The sequence below is a fragment of the Myotis daubentonii genome, chromosome 10, assembly GCF_963259705.1.
Source record: "Myotis daubentonii chromosome 10, mMyoDau2.1, whole genome shotgun sequence".
In the NCBI taxonomy this organism is placed as follows: domain Eukaryota; kingdom Metazoa; phylum Chordata; class Mammalia; order Chiroptera; family Vespertilionidae; genus Myotis; species Myotis daubentonii.
Window position 1 is genome coordinate 64,563,087 of NC_081849.1, and position 8,881 is coordinate 64,571,967.

Consider the following 8,881-nt stretch of genomic DNA (forward strand, 5'->3'; position numbering starts at 1 on the left):
CCCACTTCCCTGGCGGCGAGGGCAGACGGGTGGGTGGACTGGGCTGCTTCCATCTCTTGTTTTTTTGCCTTCAATCTCCCCAACAGCCCCAGCAACCCCTCCCCAAACCCTGATACACTCCTATCCCTCAATGGGGACCTTCAAATGTCAGGCTCTCCCCCCAGCTGAAAAGCCACAGGGAGACCAACCGGGTCCCTCTCCGGAAGAAGGAAGAGGGAAGTGACCAACACAATAAACTCCTACCACTGGCCAGGGGGTGCTGGCCACCTCAGTTCCCTCCCGCACTAATATTTGTCCTTCCCGTATAAAGTCCTCCGGGCTATTCCCATCCCCTCCACAGCCCAAGGTGTCCCAAATATCCCGCAGTTTGGGGAACCTCTGAGATTTTCATTAAGAAAATTAACCCGGAGGAAACCTTCACTCCTAATTGTAATTGCCTGCAAACGGGCTGCCTTTTCCACTTTTTTTGTACCCAGAGAAGACACGAATTATTTATAGTATTTTTAAGTAGAAAGGCCGTCCTTTAAATAGCCTTAGCCCCGCAAAATTGGATAGCTACTTAAGTAATTAGCAGGGCTTGAGTGTTAACTGATCCTCACTGGTGCCTAAAATGGGGGGGGGGGTCCAAAACCAAAACTATCCCTCCTCAGCCCAGAGGTTTGAGGAGAGACCATTCAGGTTTTTGTGTCTGCTTTCATTTTGGAAGTAAAAGGGGTTGTGTGTGCATAAAGAATAAATGGGAGTGGTTACAAACTGTCTCTTTTTGCCCAGAGTTCTAAAGCCTTGGCCTCCAAAACAAATCTAATACTCGGGTCCTGAAAATGACAGAGGTGTTGAGGGTAACACCGTGTGGGCCTTTCAGATAACAGGACCCAGAACCGGGGCTAAGAAGTGAAAACAGTGCCGCGGCCCAAAGCTGAGCAGTACTGCTGGATGGAAGCAGCCTGAAGGCCCCACGTGAGGTGCGAGTGGGGGCAGGAGAGGGATGGAGGTTGTTTTTAGCTCCCAGTAAAAATGAGACTCCTCCGACTGGCTTCCAGCACAACTTGGAATATGGACTCGACTTTGTATTCCAATGGTTCAGGAATTTAGAATTCCTTTCCCCTATTATTTGGAACATGGTTGCTAGAAGGGTCCCTTTCTCCAGCAGTCTTCTGCACAAGGATGCCATATCCAACATCCCCTGACTCTGAACCTGATAGAAGCTACTGGCAAGCAAGCAGCCAGTCTTTGCCCTGGCGAGGCCCCCTATCGCGGTTATAGCCGGAGCTGAGACCTGCAGGGCCCGAGAGCCCAGGAAGCTTCCGGAGAGTGCCCTCGAAGAGCCTGGCTGAGCCTGAGCCCAGGTCCCAGCCTCCGGCCTCCAGGGAAGCTGGCGAAGGCCTCCTTGCAAAAACCTCGGGAATGCTCCCCCATCGATCGCCCGGGCTGCTGTTGCTGACCGATGGAGTAGGAACGCAAGGCCGCCGCCATCCGGTCGTGATCATAACCGAGGCCGTGTATGCGCTCAGATCCACAGCCCGCGACAGACGCCCCAGCGAACCCTTCCTTGTCAGAACACTATCTCTACTTGAGAGTACAGAGAGAGAGAGAAAAAAAATAAGACAGCCTCCACCCTGACTCTTCCCAAGCCAGCCCTAGCTAGGTCCCTCCAGAAGGAAGAGCTGGAGAGTAGAGGAAATGGAGATAGGGAGGGAAATGGACAGAGAGATCAAAGAAAATAAACAAAATTGAAGAAAAGGGAAGGAAAGAAGGGATGAAGTAAAGAAAAGAGGGTAGAGAAGAAAGAGGAAAGAGGGAAGGAAAGAGTCCACAGCGACTCCTGGAGCGGAAAGCGGCTACAAGAGAGAAGGGTAAGTGACAAGGCCAGGATGCCAGTCCCCGTCTGCCTTGTCCGTTCTAGTTGGTGCGGAGTGTTCACTGGCAAAGGGATCTTTTCTTATTTCCTGCCCTGGATTGGGGCTGATGCTGCCCTGGCTTTGCAGGAGAATGGCGGGGTCCCTGGCCAGGCACGGGCCAGGAGCCCGAGAAGCTCGGGATGGAAGTGTGCGCCCCTGACCTTGAATGGCCCCGGGCCCAGAATTCCTACCACGCCCCCGGCGTCCGCTAAGGCTCAGCTAACCTGACCGTACCTGCAGGGGCCAGGTGGAGATGCGGGTGAGGCCAGCAGCCTGCCAGAGCTCTGAGAAGGAAGCAGGGACGAGGTTCTTGCGCGGGGAAAGCCGAGGTTGCCACCACAGGCCTGGCACGACCGGAGCCTGGATGCCCAGCTCGGCCCGGCCTCCGCGCGCACAGGTACCTGGAGACGATTTCAACTGAAGTAATGAAGGCAGTGTCGTGCTGTCGAGAGAAAGGTGGATCCCAACAACAGGAAACTACCTAAATCACCGACCAGTTCTGGTGCTTGCCCGCCGCCGCCACCGCCGCCGCCGCCGCCGCCGCCGCCGCCGCCGCCGCCGCAGCCAAGGGAGAACCCTGCGATCGCACCCGGCCCGGCCCCTCGCCAACCTGCGCCCGCCGCTGCCAGTGTCCGGGGCTGCCGCTAAGGCATTACCGAGGGAGAAGCCACCGGCCCCTGTAAGGTAAACCTTGGAGAGGGAGGGAAGTAAGTTAACAGCGAGAGAGGAAAATAGAAGGAGGGGAGAGAGCGAGAAGAGAGAGCGAGCAGTGTGCGCGCTGGTTCCCCAAATCTTGCAGCTCAGCAAGCGGGCGCCGAGCGGCGGCAGCCCTGGGAGACTCACAAGCGCCAGGGACAGCCCCGAGCCCGGCTCCCTGTCTGGTCTCGGCCTCCCGCGCTCGCTCCCCACCGCTCGCTCTCCCCCTCTCTCCCTCCCAGCCAGGCAGCCAGCCGGGGCGCGCGCTCCCGCGCCCCCTCCCCCCTGCCGTCGCCTCCCCCCACCTCCCGCGAGCAGGAAACGCGTGGCCCCGCGGAGGGCGACCAGGTGGGGGAGGCTGTGCTGGGGGAGGGGGTGGGGGGTCCAGGCAGCCCGGCCGCGGTCTACCTAATCGCTGCCTCGGACGCTAGTGAGGCGCTGTGGGCCCAGCCTGCTCCCGGGATTCCTAGACTGGGGGTCATCTGGGACCAGGGGACCCACAAAATAACCAGCCTGTGCGAGCCTCCCTGGGGCTCCCGAAAGAAATCCTGTTTGGCTTCCTCTGCCTATGAAGCTCCTCTCTCAACTGAAACCACCGGTCCAAGACAGCCACAATCCAGATATACTAGCAAGTCATAAAACTGAACAAAAGCCGACAAACCTTACGGCACCAGGGCTATAGGGCCCAGACAAATTACGACTGTCTAGGTAATATTTAAATAGATGCCTAAAGTAATTGCAGGGGGCGCGGGCTAGTCCTCCTGTTGTAAACGTGGTGGACGGGATAAAGTGGAAGGTGAAGATAAGAAGTCAAAAAAAGAGGTAAAATTAAAAAGCTTCATTCCACAGCTTTTATTCTTCTATAAGAACATAAACATCATCTTTTTTTTTCCACGCACAGCAGCATTACAATATTAATTTATTCTGATTTAAGATTAGAAGTAAATAGAGCTAGAACTAACATTTATAATAACGATAGAATGCATTTGCATAAAACAAGATTGGCAATTTTTCATAATAATAGACATTTATACAGATTTGCATTTATAGTTTTTTTTTTCTTCTGCACCTACAGGTTTGACCCTTTTATGCATGTAACTTCACAGTATAAAGGAAACCAAACAATGTCTCCCTCTCTAGTCTGTTCCGCTTGCCCCAGCCCTCCTCGGCTTCCATGAATTTTGGAAAGAAAAAAAAAAAAGGAAGAAATAAAAAGGGGGGGGGGACAAACCTCCACAAGATAGGGAGAGTTGTGGTGTGCTTGTCTTGTGTTACCAGTGGTAACGATTACTTTATGACAAAAATCCACTAAATCCACATGTATAAACAGAACTACATCAGATTATTTATCTATAGCCAGAGGATATGGAAATTCAGAGGAAAGGGAAATAATTTAGTCCCACAATGCAAGACCTTACACAAACTGGAAGAGGAGTTTCCTTATCCTGGTCTTTTTTTTTTTTCCCCCCTTCTTTTTCTTTCTTTCTTTTAAAGCTGGGATATCTTACAGAGGAAGGAAAATTTCATCTTCCTGACTCCCTCCATGTTCCAATCAGCCAAAGTCAAGCCCTTTTGTCAACCTGTATGCCCATGCCCATAAGCCCTTCTCTTTGCCAAGGAAGAAAGGAAGAAAGAGAAAAGAATCCCAGGGCCTGTATCCCCTGATTAAACACAGCCCAACACTTCAGGCCTGGGGGCCCGCTGGTGGCTCCTTGCACCATTGACCTCAGGCCAGACACCTCAGCGCCTACAATGGGACCTGGCCTTCCGGCTGGGTTTGCCCGGCCCCCCGCAGGAAACCAGCTCCACCGGGAGCACAGGGGCCATTTTGAGCAGTGGAGTCATCCAGACGACAAACCATCCCAGTTCGCACTTGACACTTAGGACAATCTTTATCTACATAGGATTTTAGAGCGATATGGCTTTTCCCCCAGAACACAACAACAAAAAACCAGCACCTAGCAAACAGACAAAGAAACAAAACGTCAGAACAAACCAGCCCTGCACTGATGTAATGGCCAGCGAAATGGCGAGTGTGGGAGGGAGGAACGGGCGCCCGCACAGGTGCGAGTTCCTGGGAAGAGGCTGAAGACAGAGGGAGGAGAATGGCTCTCTGGAAGCAGGGGGAGAAACAAACAAAAACAAAACGCATTGCCTGGAGCTTCATCAGGAAAAATTAAAGTTGGCTGTCAGCTCCCGGATCCGGTTTTCTCGGTTCATTTTCTTCAGTTTCATCCTGCGGTTCTGAAACCAGATTTTAACTTGTCTGTCCGTGAGGTGGACGCTGCGGCTGATCTCGAGGCGCCGCTCTCGAGTAAGGTACATGTTGAACAGAAACTCCTTCTCCAGCTCCAGCGTCTGGTGCTTCGTGTAGGGGCAGCGCTTCTTCCGGCCGCTCTTTGCCGTGAGCCAGTTGGCTGCGTTTTCGCCTTTGGTATTGCCTGGCATTTTAAGGGAATAAAGAGAAGGTTAAAGCGAGGCAATGCGGGCTGACTACCGGGGTGAATTTGGGCCTCCTCTGCCACAAGAGGGATGCCCTAAGTCACACACAGAGAGGTGTGCTCCCCGCTCCCCGTTAGCTTGCTTGCCCAGGAAGAGCAGTTCCTCCAAAAGGAACGTGCAAAATCCAGTGGGCCCCCAATCTTCACCCACCCTCCCAGTTCACATTTCCATCCACTTCTTTCCAAACACCTGTTTTAGCACAAAGCTGCCAGGTGCTTGCAGAACGAAGGGCCTGGGAGGACAGGCCTGTATACCTTGAACTTAATGCCTTATTTTTTCCTTTGAGTTGTGCCCCAAGACATACAAGCATTTCCTGTAGCCCCCCAGCCTGGGGTCTGGGGTGCTTACTTGGTAGGGGGGTGGGCAGCATAGCTGTGTCTCACTGCAGCCCCCTCCTTGCCCAAGGCCTGGCGAGGAGAGGAAGATGGACATAGTTGGGACTTGGGGAAGGCACACACACAAAAAAAAAACTGATTGGGGTCAAGGGCCTGCTGCCCTCACGTCTCTCCAGGAGCCAGGGACATGCAGTCTGGGCGACTATGAGTTCCAGGGGAAGCGAAAAGGTCCCTCTCTGCCTCTCAGCTCAGGGCCCCGGCTCCGGGCCGCATTTGCCTTTCTTCTACCCGCAACAAGGATTCCCGCCCCTGCAGCAACTTTGAAAAAAGCATGGGGGATCGTAAACTAGAACTTCGCCGGTTAATGGGCTTATTTATTGGTGCTGGCGGCTGCTTATTTTGGATGCCTTACAAACATCCGTGCTATCTGCGGGCGAGACACTTTCCCTCCCTCCCCTCCCCCGCGTGGGCCGCGCCTCGCAGCCTGGGCCCAGACCACGGGTGAGGGTGCTCCGGCCCACGGAGGACATGCACGAGAGGGGGGCTGCTCGCCGGGATCCTCACCCCCAGCCGGGGTGAGCTGAGGCCAGCGCAGAGGACGTCTTGGTGTGGGGCACTAAGCTGGACATGAATTTTTACGGCGTCCCCACGCCCAAATATTAAAAAGCAAGTTCACAAGGTCAGGCTGCCTGCAGCTCAGGCCAAGGCCGGTCGGCTGCTGCGCGGACTCCTGGCTTCCTGCTCCTGCCCTGCGCTGGGCAGGCCTGCCAGCCTGCCCGCCAGCCTGCGGCCCGTGACGCGCCCTGCTTACCCAGGGAGTCCTTCTCGGGCGAGGCTTTGCTGCTCTCGGAAGGGGCCGGGGACAGCTCCTCGGCGGCCGAGGACGACGCGTGCGCCTCCTCGTCGCCTTGCGAGCCCCCGCCACCGCCACTGCATGTCAGCGTGGGGGGCGGCGGCGAATCGAGGGCTCGCTCCTTCCGGGCTGCGTCCGCCGAGCCGGAGGCCAGCGCAGGTGGCGGGTCGAAGCCGCGCCCGGGGGGCTGCGAGGGGAACGGGCCGGCGCCCAGATGCTGCGCGCCGCCGCCGCCGTAGCCCTTGGCCGTGCCGTAGGCCTGGGAGAGGCGGAAGTAGCCGGGCACCGGCACCCCGCTGGAGCTGCCCAGGGCGCAGCCGTCGGGCGGCGGGCCCCGCGGGAAGGGGGCCAGCTCGGCGGCGGCGGCCGAGCCTTTGGGGCATTTGTCCGCCGCGTCGTAGAGGCAGTAGGAGCTCTCCTCTTTGATGTTCTGCGCGAAAGAGCACGAAGTGGCCTGCGGCGGGGGCTGGGGTTGTGGCGGCGGCGGCGGCTGCTGGGGCTGCGGCGGCGGCGGTGGCGGCGGCCCCTCCGGCGGCTCCATCCGGCAAGACCGGGGCGCCTCCAGCCACAGGTCTATAGGCGCGGGCGGGTAGCCGTGCGAGCCGGGACCCAGGCCCCCGCCGCCGCCGCCGCCGCCGCCGCCCGGCGACGCCGCCTCATTGCGCTTGCCTCCCAGAGCCGGGAAGAGCCCGCAGCTCTGCAGCCCGTAGGGCAGGTCGGCGGCCGGCGGCAGGTAGACCCCGCCGTGGGCGAAGTATCCGCCGCCCCCCGTGCCGCCGCCGCCGCCGCCAGGCTCCACTCTGCCGGAGCTGATGAGCGAGTCGACCAAAAAAGAGTTCGCGGCGGGGCTCTCCGAGCATGACATTGTTGTGGGATAATTTGGCGAAGGGAGCAGATAGCCCTTTCTGGCTGACATTTCTTGTGCAAAACATGCTGAATACGATTAGCAATCCCCCCGCACCGCGGCGGGCGCCCGCAGCCAATCCTGAGCCAGCGTGGCCGCGCGACCACTCCCAGTTTGATTTCGTAGGCTTGGGGCCGCTCTCCGAGGGCGCCCTCCGAGCCCGCGATTGATATAAATATGTAATCTGTATTGACGGACCGCGAGACGCACACCCAATACCTCAGCCCCAAGGCCGGGAGCTGCGGGGGCCGCCCCGAAGTGGCCGGGGTCGGGGGAGGAACCTGGCCCTGGGGCTCGCCCAGCCCCTGCCCTGACTTGAACCCTCTTTGGAACTGTGTTTGCAGGGTCCTGCGGCCCCGCGCTGTGAACCAGCGGGGTGTCTATGGTGCGCACCCTGGCCCGCCTTGGGTGCTCCCCTTCCTTATTTTGGAATTTGCCACTAGCTCTCCGTCCACTCTAAACACCGAGGGGTCCTCTCAGGGCCTCAAGCTCTCCCCATCATGTCTGGAGCTGTCTCCCCAAAGTGGCAGACCTGGCCCTAGGCCACCAGGACCCTCAGAGTGATTGCCTGAAGTCCAGAGCGACTGGAAGCTGGCAATTGCCACTTAATGTTTGCATCCCACACAGAATTTCCCCCCAAGGGTAATGCCCTGGCCCCCTGTACTCTCCTCTACCAGTCTGTGGGTCTAGTTGGGCTCTTGGCCTCTGGTGCCCATACCCGGCTTGCTCCTGGGTGGACCTTGGTGGGCTAGCATGAGTGGGGGTTGTGGAAGGAACTGGCAACCTGAAAGACTCCTCTGACCCCACTCTGAGTCCAGGTCCAGGCACCCCCAGCCCCATCACCCTGTCGGGCTCCAAGCCCTTCCAGGGAAGTGAAAGGAACGTTGGTCTTCAGGCAGGGTCTCTGGCTTGCCCTGAGGGAGGACCAGGAGGGGAAATTCGGAGGAGGGATGGCCAGCAGACACCTCTGACACAGTATTCTCGAGTTCTCCCTTCAGCCTTGGCATTCGCATGCTCCTGGAGGCTACCTATGACAGAAACCAGTGTCACCACACTCCTGCTCCTGTCCCCTCCCTACTTCCTCCTCCCCTCCAAACGCGGCCGGAGCAGCCCTCACTCCCGCAGTATATGCATTTTAAGGGGCCCCACGGTGAGGAAATCTGTTCCCTGCAAGGCAGGTCTGGGCTCCTGGCCCAGAGATGGCAGCCTTTAGGGGACAGGCCCTTTGCTGAGCAGACCCCCAGGTCTCCTTCTTCCTTGGCTGCCAGGACCTGCTCTAAGTCAACTGGAAACGGCGGGCCCTTGGCGCTAGCCCCCAAGTGTGGGCCTCATACTGGTCTCAGGAAACTCGACCTTTTCCGGCCGGATCCAGTGGAGCCCGGGAGGTCGCGGCCTTGCCCCTGGCCTGCGGGCTACAGCTCCCCAGGATGCCCCCAGGCCTGCCTGCCCCACCAGCTCCAGCCCCTGCGGAGGCCTTGACTGGGGCTGCTGCACGCTGAGATCCCAGGCAGCCAACCGCGCAGGGCTCTGCGCCGCGGGGAGAGACCCGTGCATCCCGGGTGATTTGTCAGGCACGTAGCCTTGTTCTTCCAAGTATAAACCAAGTCCAAGGAGGAAGTGAAGCCGGAGAGGACCCAGGGAGAGCTCTCAGGAGAGTGGGCGACAGAGCCCGAGAGCTGGCTTCTGAGATGCA

The 8,881-nt window shown here is 58.0% G+C and overlaps 1 protein-coding gene and 1 long non-coding RNA gene across 2 annotated transcripts; one reads left to right on the forward strand and one right to left on the reverse strand.

Annotated features, from left to right (window-relative positions):
- The first annotated feature begins 974 nt into the window (after positions 1–974).
- On the forward strand, positions 975–5,549 carry LOC132243067 (uncharacterized). The gene is made up of 2 exons (XR_009454781.1): positions 975–2,582; positions 3,670–5,549. It is a non-coding gene; the product is annotated as an uncharacterized LOC132243067 (long non-coding RNA).
- HOXA10 (homeobox A10) lies at positions 4,014–7,488 on the reverse strand. Its single transcript, XM_059712637.1, has 2 exons — positions 6,243–7,488; positions 4,014–5,035 (listed from the first exon to the last, which is right to left on the reverse strand). Exons 1-2 carry the CDS (start codon positions 7,198–7,200, stop codon positions 4,761–4,763), a joined length of 1,233 nt encoding a protein of 410 aa, XP_059568620.1. The 5' UTR covers positions 7,201–7,488; the 3' UTR covers positions 4,014–4,760.
- Between the last annotated feature and the right edge of the window lie 1,393 nt (positions 7,489–8,881).